This window comes from Protopterus annectens, chromosome 15.part0, assembly GCF_019279795.1.
Source record: "Protopterus annectens isolate FY-2018-M chromosome 15.part0, PAN1.0, whole genome shotgun sequence".
NCBI lineage: Eukaryota > Metazoa > Chordata > Ceratodontiformes > Protopteridae > Protopterus > Protopterus annectens.
Window position 1 is genome coordinate 599859391 of NC_056749.1, and position 19462 is coordinate 599878852.

The following is a 19462-nucleotide window of genomic DNA, read 5'->3' on the forward strand; positions in this document are numbered from 1 at the left end:
TAAACAAACCCTAAAAGCCGAGGCACCCTAGGGGTCACAGGAGCCTTGAGCAGGAGTGTGAGTCAACACCACAGGGAAGGGGCGCACACAAAACTGTCTCGGGACAAAACAGGAGGAACCCTAAGCCTTTACCTGAATCAGAAAAATCCTGGGCCTTTTTCAAGAGTTAAAGGAATCCTAATCTGGCCCCAGTAAAATGTGTGATCCTCAGAAGTGGAAGAAGCTGTGAAAAGTGGAATCATCCCTCATGGAGAAGTTGTAAGGAGGAATCCCTCACCATCAGATCCACAGAAGATAGCCTGCCCCTCTTCCACACCTCAAGAAGGACTCAACTCCTCGCACACACTAATCAAATCTTATCGGTTCCACCCACCTAATCCTCTAATCAGGGGGGCTCGAATCCTCTCATAGTATTCAATCTTCTTCCACCATAAGGAACAGTTTTTCAGAACCCAAGGGGGAAAACTAGGCTCTAGTTCCTTTCTCCTGGAAGAAGAGTAGCAGTGGAAGAGCCATTGGCAACAGAAGGAACCAGTCACAGGAGAGAAGGAAGATGAGAAGCCCTCAGCCTCAGCCCTGAGGCCTGCCCTGAGAGAAAGGCACATCCTGTAATAAGTATGGTCTCCTCCGGGACTCTGGCAACTCTGGGCTCTGAAGCCTCTTCCCACTGACCAAAAAGAACCGACGGTTCATCAACCCCTAAGCTTCACTTGTTTGTCCTTGCGCTTCTCCTGGAGGCCTTGAGGAATCGGCGCCGCGGGCGGTGATTACAGTCGGGCGTTGCGCTTAAATTATAACGCTCACAAACAAACCTCTTAATTATGCGTTTGTCTTAAGAGTGCAGCACAAGGCGGCAATGCAACAACCATACGTCCAGGCAGGGCTAAAAGGTATACACAGGGTATGATAATCCCTATGAGGTATCATCTGTTTCCCAGAACAACAGTTATTCACTTCACTTTTCTTTCTGAAAAAAAACAAATACTGAAAAAAAAAAAAAAAAAATGTCTAGCAACGCCAGCCAACTCTGTTGGTCTCTGAAACTCTTTTGGAAATAATATTTCCAAACGCCTGCACAACTAAACTCGCAAAACTGCTTCTTCACGCGGCAAAAAAAAAAGACTGGGGATATGATGGCGGTCATGCGATTAGTACCCTGACGACTGACGCTCGTGCACCTGACCGACCGACGCAGCCCTCTCCAGTATACTGGCCGACTGGGGCCGCGACTATACCCCAATAGTCAGGACTGCAGCAATGGAAGACGAAGAACATCTAAATAATAAAAAAGAAAAAAGGGCACATTAAGCAAAAATAAAGCAAGGCGACTTTATGTGTTTTGGCAAAATGCTATGTTTTGGCATAACTACGACTTTGTATTATATCAAGGGCGTAACCAAAGTTATTTGAAGCACCTCAAAGTGTGTAAAAGTGCTTATAGTATGTGCTTATTACTGTGCATGTATTTTGAAGAGTTTATTGTGTGCAAAGTGCAACTATTTCATGAAATACAGTCAAAGCGTAGCCATTTCCAAAAGTTTCTTGTGCTGGGTGTGTCTATTCGCAAAGTGCCGCCATTACAGAGTGCTTCTTGTACTGTAAAGAGTTGCCTAGCAAGGTACTGCCATTTTGGGGGCATTTTAGTGTGCTGTATGTACTTCTTCGCAAAGTGCAATTACTTAGAAGAGTTTCTGAGTTTTGGGCAACAGATATTTGATTTATTCGCACTGTGCAGTTACTTGACATGTTTCTTACACTAAGATGTGTTTTCTTGCAAAAGACGACATTACAAGAGTATTACAGTGCTTGTGAGTTACTCAGTCACATCGTAAAGTTGTCTAATGTTTCTTAAAATGATGGTGAATGACTTAAGCAGATGATGATAAATGACTTCGGCATTTTAGCCTTTCCAACGATATTACGAAAGTGCCAAAGGGCCCAAGAAGTTTATTTTGTAAAGTCCAGTTATTTGAAGGTACTACTCTACACAAGGCAAATTGCTCTATCTGGCTGATACCTTATCCAGATCACCCAGAAATACAACAGAACAGCTTGATGCAGAAAATTTTGACTTTGATGTGATGTCAGTGCGTAATTTTTCCACCACTAGACTTCATGAGTTAAAAGATCACACTCAGATTGATCCAATTTTACAGAAGCTCAATCGCTATATTAATGTCAGATGGCTGTCAAAGCATTCACCACCTGAAGTACATACTTATTTTCCTTACAGACAAACTGTTGATGGAAGATGTCATTATTTTCAAAGGTTCTAAAATTGTTGTTCCTGCTTCCTTACAACAAGAATATATCTAGATTTTGTACTGTGGTCACCCAGGATCCACATCCACTAAGAGAAGAGCTAGATAATTAGTATTTTGGCCTTCATTACCATAAGACATGGATATAATACTTTCTTCTTGTTCAGTGTGCAATAGTACTAAACCACATTTGCAAAGAGAACCACATCAGCTAAGTCCAGTTCTTGAACTACCTTGGTCTACTGAAGCAACTGATATCTTTGAATGGAACAATCAACACCACTTGGTTTTGGTAGACTCTTATTCAAATTGGTTTGAGATTGATCTCCTACCTAACCTAACATCCACTGCTGTTATTACTAAGTTGAAACATCATTTCTCACTTCACAGTAGTCCATACAAACTTTTTTCTGACAATGGTACTCAATTCACTAGCCAGTTTTTTCAGAAATTTGCAAAAGAATGGGACTTTGTACATGTCACTAATAGTCCTGAATATCCTCAGTTCAATGGTCTAGCTGAACATGCAGTGCAGAGTACAAAGCAATTACTTGAAAGGTCAAAGCGTGACAATACTGATGTGTTCTTGAATCTAATCTCAAAAACATACCCCATGACGATATTCTTGGCTCAGCTGCTCAAAGACTACTTTCCAGGCAAACTAGAACTATGCTACCTATTTCTTCAAGTTTTTTGGGGTATAAAAAAATTAATGCAGATAAAACAAAGACTATAGATGTAAACTATGCACCACCAATGAATTTGTTCAGCAATACCCATTATTTATGGGGCATGATGAAATGAAGTATTTAGGAGTATGGGTTAAAAAGGATTCCATTTTGGCAGCTAAGGATATGTGGAAAGAGTCTAAAAAGATAATATAAAACTGAGAAATTGGAAGGTTTTTCCTATGGATATGGATAGCAAGATACAAGCAGAAAAAGTGTTTTTAGTGCCTTTAGTTTTATACGCAGGTCAAGCATATTTTTATCAACCAAAGAAGTTGTGGATATTATTAAAGAGTTGAAGGATTTTATCTGGGACTGGAAGAGGGCAACAGTCAAGTGGGATAAGTTGATCCTTCCAATAGAATAAAGTGGTTTAGGATTATCAGATTTGAAGGGATATTTCAGAGCTACACACTTGAGGCTCTTATACATAACCCAACCAGAAAGCTTCAATTCAAAATGGAAAGGGATGACAATGAAGCAGAGGAAAGTAAAGAAATAGGAGAGAGTGAGATTTTGGATGCAGATCCTTAAGAGAATAACAGCCATACAGAATATTATGTTCATAAAGTAGCAGAAGGTATTCTAAGTACTAAGCCAACACAGGAATGGAGATAGGCGACTCTGATAATAGGGATAACTGCAATTAGGGGTACAGAGAATAGGCAAGAGAGGCCTAGAATTTACTGGAGGAAGTTGGCAAAGGAATCAAGGTATTGGAAGCAAATAATTAAAGATGGAAAGGTAACAGAATGGGAAGAAGCCAAGAAGACATTTGGACTGCAGGCTTGAGACTGCCTTATAGGCAAACAGAAAGGGATGGGGGATCCTAAGTGAAAGACCTGTACTGGCTGAGTTTTTAGTTGAACCTAGAACAGCAGATGCTGTTTAAAAAAGGGATGTTACTAGAGCATATAAAACATTGCACAATAACTGCAGGAATCAATCAGGAGAGGTCAGAAAAGATTGTGAAGAGAGATTAGATATGCAATTCACAAAGAAATAATGGGCGGGCATATGCATGGCTCCCAAATATGCAACAAAGTCTGGAAGAGTTAAGATTTTTGCTTGGAAGTGTTTACATAGGTACTTTTATACCCAAAGCAGACTTTCAGAGTGTAATGAGTTGGCAGACTTTAAAAGTTCCCTACAGAGTACTCTGTCAGGAATTCTGAGCAAGCAAATCAGTGTAATTAAATAATTTTTTTTGAGCTGGGATACAGGATCTGAATTGCCTAGACATAGTAAGGCCTTGTTAAGTTAAATTCTGGTGGCAGCCAAAAAAAGCAATTACTAGAAAATAGAAATCAAAGTGTAAACCAACCGTACTTGAAGTAGTGAACACTGTAACAATGATAAAAGAACAGGAAGTGGGATCTTTAGAAAAGGGTAGCAGCAAATTACATAGAAAAAATGGAAATTGTGGGAACAATACATGCAAAATAATGCTTTGGAAGAAGAATGAGGTTTAAGAGAAGGCAGGAAATGAAAAATTTATGTAATGGTAGATCTGTCTTTTATTTCATGGAAGAATATATGTGGTATATAATGTTTGTAAATGTGAACTTGTAATATGGTCTGTTTACTTTAATATAAATGTAAGCTCGCCTATGTCACAAGTGATAAGTCGATAAAAGTATTTTTTTAAAACAAAACAAAAAAGACCTTTGGAGGAGAAATGTGAGGTAAGGACTGACAGACTGGAGAAGGGACCTGCTTTTTTTAACTTTTGTTCCTCAACTTAGAGTTGAGGAGCACAGAAAGAGGACCTGGCTTTCTCCTAACCTCCTGAGGTTAGGAACACTAGATGGGAATGGGGCAACAACTTTTTTTTTTTGCTCATCAACTTGAGGGGTGCCAGATGGGCGAATGGCACTGGGCACTATTTGAGCCAGCTATGGTTCTGCTGCAGAGTATGAACACTTACTAGAGGAAGAGTTTGTTTCGGGTAGCAACTGAACTTCCTGTTTAAACTGCATTTTCCCTTTTTTGATAAACTTTCCTGTAAATAAATATGAATTTAAGACCGGAAAGCTGGCTCTGAAGACTGATTTATTTGTTAGAAGTAAAACTGTTTGTTGCATTGAAGTATCTTACACAACAAGATGAAAAGAAAGAGATAATTTTTAGGCATGAGATCTAGTTCATCTCCATTTGATACTGACATTACATGAACTAATGATATGGATGTAGAAGTTAATATAACATCACAATATTCTAAATGTAGTAATTTGGCAGTATCAGTTAGCCCCCTTTTAATACAAATGGGGAGTTCAGAAACATTACCCTCATCAATTTAGTCAGAGGGCTGATGGATGCTGCTCAGAAGTAAATGCTTTTGATTCTTTGATTGTTAGTTTACAAAGATACAGCTGTTTCAACATGTTAAACTCTTAGGCATCCACATACATGAAAAGATGAAACTTGACCTACATGTTTAATCACCAATCAAAAATCTGCATCAAAAGCATGGCGTGCTTTACTGAGCCAATCTCTTCCTCAATGACACATGTAGAAAAGTACTTGTTAGAACATATTTGTTCTTTCTCTTTTATATGCCTCTCCCATCCTCACAAACTTACAATCAACACAGAACAATGAAGTTGGAACAATGCTACAATAAAAATAGCAAAATTTGCCATGAATCTCTCCTATAAAACCCATAACCATAAAATCTTGCAAAAAAATTAACTGGATAGAGCGCTCCCATCAACTACAATGTTCAGAATGTATGGTAGTGTATAATATTTTGTACTATCCTGACAAATGCTCCTCCCTTCAGGACATGATAAAAACTTACTCCCCAACTTGGGCACTCTACTGAAAAAATAAAGAACTACTTACAAAACTCTGATAGAGATGCTCTTTACTCGAATTATATCTCCCAAACATGGAATGAACCCTATGCAGTTCCTAAAATAATCTTGGCTGTGCTCATGTTTTTCACCTGGATGATACAACTACCCGTTTTTAGCTTATTCTTCCCGTATCCTTACATAAGCTGAGTCTGTTGGCTAGATAGATACTATTATTTTTCCTTATTTACTCCCTTTCTGTTTCCCCCTTTCGTTCTTTTCCTATATAACGAACACTAAAAATCCTAGATTTGTTGTACATCTACAGCACTGACTGTGACCTCAAGAATTGTTCTGTGCAACTGACCCGCATATTCTTTTGATGTCTTTTCCCGTATTTATTTGTTAATGTGTGCATTGTTTCTTACCAGTTACATTTCAGCTGTTCTTCCTCCTTGTTTTACTTTAATAATGTTTGTATTACTACATTTTAATATAAATATTGATTTCTGCAGTATTTTCTTGTCTGTTACATTTCCATTACACTTTCTTCTTGTTGTAGTTTAATTATGATGGCAATTATGCAGCCTTTCTCCCCAGGCCTGGGCTGAAAAGGGGTTGCCATGCCCTGTCAACTTTCCTGGTAAATAAAAATAAATAAATAAATCAACAAATTTGTCTTAGTATAAGTTTATTCCTGATTTAACTGATTTGCTAAAGAAAGGTATTTCATTTGTCATGTCATACTTTGTACCTTACAATCAACTGATTATTGACTAAAGAGCTTTTTGTCAACAGTCAAATTTGAAGTATTGGCATCATCGTAGGTTAAGGGGTAATGGAGTCTGGCAATGAGAGTCATATAGAATAAGAAGTGTTTATATTTAAGAAATCAAATGTTAACCCTTGGTACAACTCAGTAATGAAACTATTTGAGCAACAAGTTATTCATCACGTTTTTTGTACAGCATAAGGAGCTCATTAGGGCTGTGTTGTCACCATTTTCTTAAGGTCTTGTTATATTTACTGTAACTTGTATCGACACATTATTTTCTATTTTCAAGATGATTGTTTTATCCGGGCTGCAATTCTTGTGGCTCAGACACATATGCTGTCATCATTCAGATTTTTGAAAGAGATGGTGCCAATGAAACAAGTTTTTAAAGGGTGTGGGGGTGGGTGATACAAGGTATCAGGGGTTGAGCAGGCTTGTGTCAGAGCAATTGAGACCCAAGATCTGTTGCTTTCATTTACAATTTTACTGGGAATAAATCTCCAGCGAGGATACCTTTAGGTTTGGTGGCAAGTTATGGGAACAAATGCAGCCACATTTTGAGATATAGTTAATAAATATTATAACTCATTACGTCAGGACAGGTTTTTGAATCCATTGTAAATGATCAATGTCTGTTTTCTTATAGCAGAGGAAAGAATTTGACTCTGATTTTAAAAGATCACGGGTCCAACAATCCTCAATTTAACATTCCTTACCTGAGGGCTGTTTTCTCTGTGGAAAGTGTACAAATTCAAAATATATTTGTTAGACCAAAGCAGTTGTATCAACAAACTCTAGTAGAAGTTATGATATTATACATTTAATTACTTGCAAAACTGTGGCTTGTTTATAAGGCTGTATGTTTCTGTCAGGCGTTTTATGTTGTGCAGATCTCACGCCCTTGGAAGATAAGGCTTTCTACTTCCTTATGTGATATTATTTACACAATGGAACATAGTGCTCTCTGTCGACACATACTGCACCATTCTAATACTACATTCATTTTTACTGGTAAACACAAGGTTATGGGAATCTTTTTTACTATGTCACAAAAATGTGATTGTTTGGATAGATTAAAACAGATGCGGATACTGAATTTAGGAGTCTTACTCAAACTTAGACTGAATGACGAATTATAAGATTATTTGTCACTTTAGCATGCAGGTAAAATTTTTTTATGTATAGTATTTATGGAGCAACATTTGATGTTTTTTTCCAATATTATTTAAATATGAAGCAAATTTTATTTTTGAAAATTTTTTTAATGAGATTTCTTCACATTCTTGAAAATAAATAATTTTTGTTTTCTTTGATCAGCTGGTCAAATGATTTCAAAATTGTTATTTAATGAGATGAGTAGACATGGCCCAAAAGATCCACATTGATAAAGCCTGAATCAATGGTTTGCGGGAATGTGATTCAGCTGGAATAAACTTGTGTTTGGAGCGATATTGTTTCCTGTTACTGACAATATTTGGATTTTTATACTTTTTGGGTCTTGCGCCTCATTTTCTATCATGTGCATTTGCTATCAGGCTATGGTATATATGTGTGTAACAAAACTGTGACCAGCGAAAGACAACTGATTAATTCCACACACTTCAATCCGCTGTACTGGGTGGCTAGGTCCCAAGAAAACTCCATGAATAACTCAGAAGTAACACACTTTATTAGGAAAAACTCATATAGTCCGGTTAAGCGCTTTCATCTAATGTTATAGACTTCATCAGAACACAGTCATGAATTACATCCTGGGTTAAATACAATCGTAAAGCCAATCAAACACTTTGTATAATAAACCAATTAGTTACTAATTAGTATGTACAAATTCCTTAAAGTGCACTGTGTATTCTGTTAAAAATCCTCCATTTGTTCAATAAAATAAACTGTATGACTACCCTAATACTATATAAAATCTCTAATATATGAAGCAATATAAAATTATTATATACAAATATTCAAGTAGTTAAAAAATCTATATGTTAACAACACAATTCATACATAATTTTCCTCATTACTGCAATCAACTTCACTAAATGTATATGCAAATTATGCTTTCAATTCTAAAATGGGCTTGATAGATATACTGTCATTTATCCCCAGGTGTACAGTAGCATTCAATGAAATTTACCATTTAGTTTCTCTTTCGCCTAATTTTTTTCCTAATGTTACCTCCCCTGGGGTTAACTAATATATGTTCTAAAATAGCAAACTTGAACATATGACAACAAGGACTTTTGACAAGATGTCTATATAATGCATTAGTAATGTCTTTTTTTCTAATGCAATAATAATGGTCATATATTCTATTCCTTAAACATCTGTCAGTTTTGCCAATGTAGAAACAGGGACATTTTGTACATTTGGCTAAATAAATCACATGTTGTGTGTGACAGTTTCCTTTCATAAATCTTATTAAAGTTTGCTTAATATCTTCCAACATTAGAGTGGGTTCTTCCATAATAGCAAATCATTGGTTTCATTGTCCACATTTATGAATACCCCCCTCTTTTACTGGTGTTTGCCTTCCTCTCAAATTTATTCTTTAGGTTAAATCCTGTTTTATGTACAAATACAGGATGCTCCCCCAATAAAGTGTAAATATTCTCTTCAGTTTTCATAATATTCCAATTTTCTTTAATTATATTTTGAATTTCTTTGACATATGTACCATATTGAAGTATACATGCCCGTTGAAACTTATTGTTTGGTTTATTAATAGAATTACTGTTAGTAGTCAAAGGTTTACCAGATCCAATCCCTAGTAGGGGTTTGTATTTTTTACCCCACTCTTCTTTTACGTATTTAATAGTATTATCTATGAGATCGGTAGGGTATCCCCTTTTGCTAAACATGCTACCTATATAGTCTAATTCTTTAAGCATGTCATTGAATTCAGAAGTCATTCTAGCTGCCCTAATACATTGACCCTTTATAATACTTCGCTTTTGACTACAGGGATGGCAACTAGAATACTGTAGATATGCATTGCTGAAGGTGGTTTTTCTGTATATTTTTGAAAAGGACCGACCATTTTCCGTGGAAATATATGTGCCTAGATATGAAATACCCTTTTTATCATAATTATATGTAAACTTCAAATAGTCACAAGATTGCTTTAAATAATTAAAAAAACATTTCCAATTCGTTCATAGAACCATTCCACAGAATAAATATGTTGTCCAAAAACCTAACATAACAGCTTATATGACTATACCATCTACTCTTTAAATACACATTCTTCCTCCCAGTTTAGCAGGACTAAATTGGTGAAAATAGGTGCGCATGCTGCCCCCATTGCTACACCATTGCATTGCCTATAATATTCTCCTTCATAGAAAATATAATTGTGCTTTAATACAATTTCCATAAACTCTAATATCAACAGTACTCTATCCTATGATAGTCCAGCATAATTTTGTATACTTTTACTAAACCGTCTCATACTATCATCTTTGGGAATACACGAAAAGAGGTCAACTACATCAATTGTTACAAATGTTACCCCTTCTTTACACATATCAGGAGTTAATCGACTCAAAAAAATCCCATGAGTCGATTACAATATGAGATATCTTTTTATAGATAGGCTTCAGCTATGTGTCTATTACTTTGCCAAATGGAAAGGCTTTAGATTTGTTACCAGATATAATGGGTCAAAAAGGGGGGTCTTCCAAACCTTTGTGTACCTTCGGTATCCCCACAATGGTAGCTAACACTGGGAATTTCACACTTAAAAAATTATACTATTCAAAATCTATTCTATCGTCCAAAAGGAATTCCTCTAAATAGCACCTTTACCCCCCATGAATACTACCTTAGCTACATTTGAGAAAGTAGTGACAGATGAGTTATACAAATTTCAAAATAAATGTAAGAATAAGAAAATGCGACATAATTTAAGTAAAAAAGAATTTCAAGTCCTGAAACAAATACAGGAAAACCACCAAATTCGGGTCATGAAACCAGACAAAGGTGGTGGTATAGTGTTATTTGACACACATGAATACATTAATAAAATGCATATTATTTTACTTAATTCAGAGAGCTATGAAGTTTCGTCACTGAATGAAGTGAATGTAGGACATCACAAGATAGATTTATATTTAGAAGAATTTTAGTTTTAGGTTTAGTAAAAGTGTACAAAATTATGCTATCATGGGATAGAGTACTGTTGATATTAGATTTTATGGAAATTGTATTAAAGCACAATTATATTTTCTATGAAGGAGAATATTATAGGCAATGCAATGGTGTAGCAATGGGGGCAGCATGCGCACCTATTTTAGCCAATTAAGTCCTGCTAAACTGGGAGGAAGAATGTGTATTTAAGAGTAGATGGTATAGTCATATAAGCTGTTATGTTAGGTTTATGGACGACATATTTATTCTGCGGAATGGTTCTATGAATAAATTCGAAATGTTTTTTTAATTATTTAAATCAATCTTGTGACTATTTGAAGTTCACATATAATTATGATAAAAAGGGTATTTCATATCTAGACACATATATTTCCATGGAAAATGGTCGGTTCTTTTCTAAAATACACAGAAAAACCAATACAATATTCTAGTTGCCATCCCTATAGTTAAAAGCGAAGTATTATAAAGGGTCAATGTATTAGGGCAGCTAGAATGACTTCTGAATTCAATGACATGCTTAAAGAATTAGACTATATAGGTAGCATGTTTAGCAAAAGGGGATACCCTACCGATCTCATAGATAATACTATTAAATACGTAAAAGAAGAGTGGGGTAAAAAATGCAAACCCCTACTAGGGATTGGGTCTGGTAAACCTTTGACTACTAACAGTAATTCTATTAATAAACCAAACAATAAGTTTCAACGGACATGTATACTTCAATATGGTACATATGTCAAAGAAATTCAAAATATAATTAAAGAAAATCGGAATATTATGAAAACTGAAGAGAATATTTACACTTTATTGGGGGAGCATCCTGTATTTGTACACAAAACAGGATTTAACCTAAAGAATAAATTTGAGAGGAAGGCAAACACCAGTAAATACATAAAGAAAGAGGGGGGTACTCATAAATGTGGACAATGTAACCAATGTTTTGCTATTATGGAAGAACCCACTCTAATGTTGGAAGATATTAACCAAACTTTAATAAGATTTAAGAAAGGAAACTGTTGCACACAACAAGTGATTTATTTAGCCAAATGTACAAAATGTCCTTGTTTCTACGTTGGCAAAACTGACAGATGTTTAAGGATAGAATATATGACCATTATTATTGCATTAGAAAAAAAGACATTACTAATGCATTATATAGACATCTTGTCAAAAGTCCTTGTTGTGATATGTCCAAGTTTGCTATTTTAGAACATGTATTAGTTAACCCCAGTGGAGGTAACATTAGGAAAAAATTAGACGAAAGAGAAACTAAATGGCAAATTTAATTGAATGCTACTGTACACCCGGGGATAAACGACAGTATATCCATCAAGCCCATTTTAGAATTGAAGGCATAATTTGCATATACATTTAGTGAAGTTGATTGTAGTAATGAGGAAAATTATATATGAATTGTGTTGTTAACATATAGACTTTTTAACTATGTGAATATCTGTATGTAATAATTTTATATTGCTTCATATATTAGACATTTTATATAGTATTAACATAGTCATACAGTTTATTTTATTGAACAAATGGAGGATTTTTAACAGAATGCACAGTGCACTTTAAGGAATTTGTACATAGTAATTAGTAACTAATTGGTTTATTATACAAAGTGTTTGATTGGCTTTATGATTGTATTTAACCCAGGATGTAATTCATGACTGTGTTCTGATGATGTCTATAACATTATATGAAAGCGCTTAACCGGACTATATGAGTTTTTTCTAATAAAGTGTGTTACTTCTGAGTTATTCGTGGAGTTTTCTTGGGACCTAGCCACCCAGTACAGCGGATTGAAGTGTGTGGAATATATGTGTGTGTGTGTGTGTGTGTGTGTGTGTGTGTGTGTGTGTGTGTGTGTATATATATATATATATATATATATATATATATATATATATATATATATATATATATACATATATATATATATATATATATATATATATATATATATATATATATATATATATGTGTGTGTGTGTGTGTGTGTGTGTAAGCATCTACATATGTATTCTGTAGTCCTAGCTTTGATTCCTGCTGATTCTACTTGTATATTTGCATATTGTATAATCTTGAGCTGCTTGTGTAGCTAGACAGTGTTCCTGGGTTATCTGTGAAAACAGGCAGTTTGTACCTAGTGAGTTTACCTGAATTTTAAAATTAATAAAATAAATGCAGCAGCTATGGGACAACAGTGTGTTTCAATGCTAAATTTCATGGGAATGTAATGGCATGCTTACTCTGTATAGCTATATTCTTTATGTTACAGCAGAGTTCTCCTGCTAATAGTGCTTCATGTAAAAGTGTATCTATACTGTAGGATGGCTAACAGTGATGATGATGTGTTCCCAATGCATGTAAAAGCATGTCTGTACTCTGTTGTGCTATGTCATTAAAAGGAGGTCATGGGTCACTGAAGTGCATCAGATGTTGCTATGGAAGAAGTACAATATTCTCAAATTTCAAAAATTAGATGTCTACTGCGAATGTAGTAAGTCTTTAAACTTCATTATGCAGAATGAGGTGTCAGTGACCTCTCAACCAGGTAGTACAAAGAGTACTGCAACAGAGAAAGTAGAGCGGGTTCAAAAGGAAGATGTCCTGCATGTTTATGGCAGATGTAAGTGGTGTTAAAACAGAACCTGATTACAGGCAACAAGACCACAGAATTTGTTCTGACAATCATGCTATATTGCCATATCCTGAACCTGAGAGCCTTATCTCTGTATCTCTCAATTGCTGTGATGTAACCATAGTTCTATGATTTTTGCTGCCAGACTTTGCCTTGCTTCTACTAAATCTATCAGTTTTCTTCATTTTTCATAAAGTTAGACTTTTTAAGGATAAACATAGGATTAGGTAACAGAACTATTCACCTTCTTGCACAATAGTAGTCAGGGCTCTATCCATTTGTGCAGTGGGGCCAGTATTTTTATTTTTTATTTTTATTTATTTATTTAACATTTGTTGACCGAGAAAGTCCGACTAGGTTCCACAGAGCCTGTTTTCAGCGGAGGCCCAGGGAGAAATGCTCCAGATGCATGTCTTTGGAATGTGGGAGGAAACTTTAGTACCCGGAGGAAACCCACGCGAACACAGGGAGAACATGCAAACTTCACACAGAAGGCACTGCAGCATATTGTAGATATTCTAGTAAACTCAATGCAGAGCTTTTTTTTAATCTCTCTCTGTAACCACTGAAGTATATCATGTATGTGATGTAATAACACAGATATGTCAGTTCTGAGAAAAAATGTTTTCAAAATATTTTTCCTGAAAAGTTGAAAAAATGTAATTAAAAATATATAACATTCACTAGTTGTCAAAGAACTTAAAAAAAAAAACCTTCTTACATGAAAAGCACAGAGAAATCAGCTTTGTTGGCTTCTTGAGGAAGAGACAATACATCTACCTGAAATACTAGTGACTTGGGTTTGAGAAAGGACTGGGATTATTTGTGAGGATCATCTGGGAGAAAAAGCCTAGCAGTCTACTCCTGTGTCTCTGCCATTCTAACTTTGTATATGATTTGGATAACTGTCAGAAGGATCACCATATTGCAGTGGCAACTCAATAACCCTACATATCTTGAATGTGATTTTGAGATATTTGCATTTTAGTGTTTTGATAATCGGTGGTGGTGCTGCTGTAGCGTTGTCGCCTCATAGCAAGATGTTGTCCTGTTCGATTTTCAGTTAGAGAGTCTTCTGTGTGGAGGCATACGTGAATGGGGCGTGCCTTCGTTGAAGGTTGTGCGTCAGGGCTGGTAACCCTGTACGTAAAAATCCACTACCAATCATTAGCGGACCGGAGTTCCGCTGTGGCGACCCCTAACCGGGAAAAGCCGAAAGACACAAAACGACACAAAAAGTGTTTTGATAATCAGACTTCTTATTTTTATGGGAAATTTTAAACTACAGGAATTGTGACAATAGTAAGGCTAATCACAGTTGTTCAAATAGAACGATTCACTAGTCAGCCCTGGATGAAATTTTCTGAAAGGTCAATAACAGGATCAGCTCCAAGACTGCTACAAAAATTATTTTTTTTCCTGAGAGACTACAGTCTTAAAGCTGATTATATTAAACAGCAGGAGGTTGGGAAAGCAAAGTCTACATATACAGGTTCTGAGAGGCTTGCCAACCCCAAAAAACTGCTGTCTTGGCACTGCTATTTATTTAACACTTCCTTAGGAAATTTTTGTAACCCACTATATCATAAACATATCATGAGGAATATAAAGTTAAGGTGTGTAAAAGGCAGAAGTATTCAGAAGCAAAGATATTTTTTCTCAAATCATTCAAAGGTAGAGAGGTTTTTACATGCCATCCATTCAATTTTGCAAATCTCCTCAAACATTCATCCAGCTTTCAATAAGAGTGACATATGTCTTGCCTTCCACAATCTTGTATCACTTACCAGTTTTCATAAATCTTTTGAAAATATTATAGTGCAAACCACTAGTCTGGACATAGGACTCATTTAGCCAAAGCTATAGAAGTGCCCTATCCCAACATGATACACACTGACTGACTGATTGATTGATTCATCTATTTATTTATTAGCTAGCAGTGTACCATTCTGAGATAGTGATAAGCTACAAATGAACTGATTCTTATAGCACACTTATTATTCATACAGCCCCACTGGAAACAGTGTGTGACCATATGAATCACTTAACTAAAGCAAAGCTCCTCCCTGGTGGGGTATCTAGTGAATAAAAAGTCAGTTGTATCTAGTGGGTCATGCAAAATGTATATCTGTATTTGCATGTGTTATGTTTTCAGTGAAAAAATAAGAGTAAACTTTACCAAATAATTAAATACTCAGAGATAGTTCATAAATGCTACAGGGGTCACCTGCAGAAATCAGGTTGCCTAATATCTTGTTAGAGTGCTGCATATGCATCCCATGGCTGACATGGGAATGAAATGGTTACTAAACTGAATTAAATTCTTTTAAATAAACATGTAGCAGTAAAGACACAAGTGAGAAAGAAATTGCCCTGCTTCTGCTTACTGATATCAACATGGCTGGTGAGCACAATCCGTTCTGTGAAGCCAGTGGAATACAGGTAGAGTTCCTGACCCCTGAGGATCACCCATGCTGCTTTCTGCTCCTCCACATGTTCATCTGTGAAGTTCACTCTGGAGGCAAGCTCAAATGTATCAATTTCAAAATCCACTGTCAGAGTTGGTGCAAGATACTGAAAAACAAACAAAAAATAAATAATATTCATTAAATCAAAATTAGATCAACATTAGTTATAAAGCTGTGAAGCAAATATCATATGGGATTTCTGAATGGGTAACACTAATGTTTATGCTCTTCACGTTGTTTCCTTTGTCATATGACTTCTTTGACATACTGACAATGTTGTACAGGCCAGGCAGGTGGTTAGTACTGTTGTCAATGGTTATAGTACAAATACCACTGGGTTCTGTGTCCTTACACTGTAAGCCAAATTCAGACCTCTCAACGATCCCCATTTTGGAGGAGTGTTCCTAATTTCATACCTGTTTTTGGGTGTCCCTAGTTATGGAGGTATATCCCTATTTTCAGGCTTGGTTTACCCCTTCACACAGCTTTCTTAATCCCCCTCATCATATGTGATTTTTGAAGCTGTCTAGTACACAGAAAACCATACTACATTACCAATGTACTAGTGGCAAAAATAATTTAAAATAGGACACATATCTTATAACTCACCTAGGAGCCCTTAATGTAACATGTCTCTTTAATCTAATGAACTTCCTTCTATTCTTTCCTGTCTGCAACTTTTAGATTTATAAAAAAACAAAAACAGGATAACAGACTCAAGAGAACATAGCTGATGGGTATACCCATGTACTGATCATGGGATTTTCTAAAATGTATGCAAAGTGAGCACAGTTCAAGGAGTTTATCACCAAAAGTAACAGTTGTTAGTAGTAAAAGAACTTCTAAAATAAGCTGTGGTTCCTGTGTCACTTACTGACCCTAATATGAAGTATGAAGGACATACTAAGAGAATGAAAGTCAGTCTTCTAAAATGCTGCTTATAAGGGTGAAGATAAAGAAAGCACAAACTAGATCAGCAAATCAGACATTAACCATGTGGAACATTAGCCAAATCTTCAAACCGAATATCAGAAACATTCCAGTTGCTTTTATAATTTACACCCATGGTAGCTCCAGTTACCATAGTTCAGAAGTACATTCAGATGTGGTTTCAAAGAAATCTTCCACCAGAGAACTCCAGTAAACACTCTCCACATACACATACACCCATATGTACACACACACACACACACACACACACACACACACACACACATAAAGCTACTGAGCCCTGGTAGTTATTCTGAGAAATTCTTGAAATTTTGCATTGCTACTGAGCCCTGGTAGTTATTCTGAGAAATTCTTGAAATTTTTTAGCAAACTAGAGATCCTATTGTTGATTATATTCTTTCATCCCCTAAAGGCTGGTGAGGTACCTGTACTACCTTGGCAATACTCCTGCATTAATGTAGTCCTTAAGTCTGAGAAGGATCTGTTGTTTTCTGTACCTGACAAGATTAATAATAATGCATAGAATATATAAACTATGTAGTAGCATTTTGGACAGGAAATTAGAACTACTTACCCCCCTTGGACACTGGTAAAAAGAGATCAAGTAGAGATGGCGTTCATCTAGGTATAATGGTCTGAGTAATGCAATAATATGCTCAGAAATGTAAGGAACTGCTTATTTTAATTTTGGATGTAAAACAGGTCAAACGGTTATTTCTAAGCAAAGTATTTATTTTACTAGACAGATCCATTGGCACAAAGGGATAAAGCTCTGACTAAGGGTCAGGTGACCAAAGCTGGAGTAGTAGCTCTGTGTCTGCTGGGGATGGCAGGGTGGAAGGCGGATGAAGGGGCTGTGCTGGCTTACTTCTCTCAGGGAGGAGGGTTTTGGATGTATGTCCAGGGACACAAACTAGAGACCAGAGAAACATGCACAATGTGCTCCCCCTTGCAAGTGGGGTTGTTTGTGGGTATACATCACTTGTTGAAGTGAGTGATAGTTCTGCACTATGTCCATTGCACGTCCTCTCAGATTCTTTACTGGCTATGTGAGGGAAGGTTAGGGCTAAGAATAAAGCCCAATCTATCCATCCAAGCGCATGCTAGTCCACTCACATTCCACCTAAACCTCATCTCAGGAACAAATGAGTTGTAGTGCTCTGGTTGGGGCAAATGGATGGATGAATAAGGCAGTGGGTGGGTTGGGGGGGGGCTGATAGTCAGTAGAAGATGGTGAATAAAAATGACTAAAAAAGTAACCCATGATGACTGTCTGTGGTTTGAGAAGTGTTAATGAAATTTAACACACATATTGAATATTTGTCATAAAATATTTATGTTGGTTATGAAAGTTGCAGCAACAAGCAGATAAAAGTAAGCTTTCCATTTCACAAGTGTAAGCCTTGCTTATATAACCAGAGATTTCCCTCAATTGTCTTTCCGTTTCATTTTTTCCAGCTACCCCTGTTCATTGTTGGGTCTATCAGCCTCTCATACTGCCTCTCAGACTAGCTCTGTTCTAAGGCTTGGGCCAGTGCAGAAATTAAGGGCATCCTGGAAGTCATGCTATTAACTGCTTCCACTAGCAGATTTATTCATCTCTTACCTACTGCTTGGTATTCTTCCTGCATTCACCTGTAACATTTGAAGGCTTCTGCCAGCAAAATGACATGAATTCTCTCAAGGAATACCTATATGAACCCCTTGGGATGGGCACATCCATCCCTCTCTGCCAGCACCTCAGACACCCAAGCTACTAATCAAACCTAGGTCACCTAGGATATAGTTAGGGCTTTATCGCTCTATGCCACAGAGCTGTTAATGTCCTTTGTACTACTTAGTTATTGCTTTCTTGTTTTCCCTTCTATACTCTTCTTTTCCTTTTGGCTTTTCCCATTAGGGGTTGCCACAATGGAACAATGGTCCACAGAATGATTGGCAGTGGAGTTTTATGGTGTCGAGTTGCCAACCTGGTGCCCAACCTTCCACAGAAGGCACTGTTTCTCCTACTATAATGCCAATGTTATATTGTCCATTCACTGTTCTGTGCTCTGACCATTCATTTCTCCTTGCAAAATCCTTCTATGAACATTGAGCAACAGCTGGAGAACACAGTTTGTGGGCTGTTATACCACAAAATGAGGAGTACTTTTGTTTTTGTCCTAACATTTCTCTTACCATATTACATTACTTCATGATGTCATGTGTGAACACACTCCTGCGGATAAAAATCAGCATTCTTTTTGCCTTCTTCCCAGCATAACCACACAGATCTAATGGCCTTTTACTCTCTAATTTGTTCTCCCCATCTTACATTGTATAATTCCAAACACTGAAACATAGTAGAGAAATACACAGCTGGAGAAAGAGTCCCATAGCATGCATACGTAAAAATTCGGCACAGACAACCAAATAAATACCAGCATCTCAGTGCAGAACTAAACGATTTTAATGACCAGTTTTTGTCACCTATGTAAAAAGACCACTTTTACCTCAAAAATGTCTGTGTTAGTTATGAATACAAGATGCACCCAAGAGTACTTAAATACATTTGATGAATAATGGGATCAAACAGAATACAGATTAATTAAAATAAACAACCCTTTAGACTAAAAGAATCTCTGATATTTCTGAGCTGACCGATCATATTTTAAGCAACCTTTGAAATGGGTATCAAAGAAATTTAATAAAGAATTG

At 36.3% G+C, this 19462-nt stretch overlaps 1 protein-coding gene across 2 annotated transcripts in view; it reads right to left on the reverse strand.

Moving 5' to 3' along the window:
* Positions 1 to 19462, reverse strand: part of LOC122789943 (arf-GAP with Rho-GAP domain, ANK repeat and PH domain-containing protein 1-like) — a 1460469-nt gene that overhangs the window by 199955 nt on the left and 1241052 nt on the right. For both annotated transcript variants that reach the window (XM_044057421.1, XM_044057422.1), the window contains one exon: positions 15734 to 15920. In XM_044057421.1, the coding sequence (XP_043913356.1) occupies positions 15734 to 15920 (187 nt within the window). The remainder of the gene's footprint in view (positions 1 to 15733; positions 15921 to 19462) is intronic.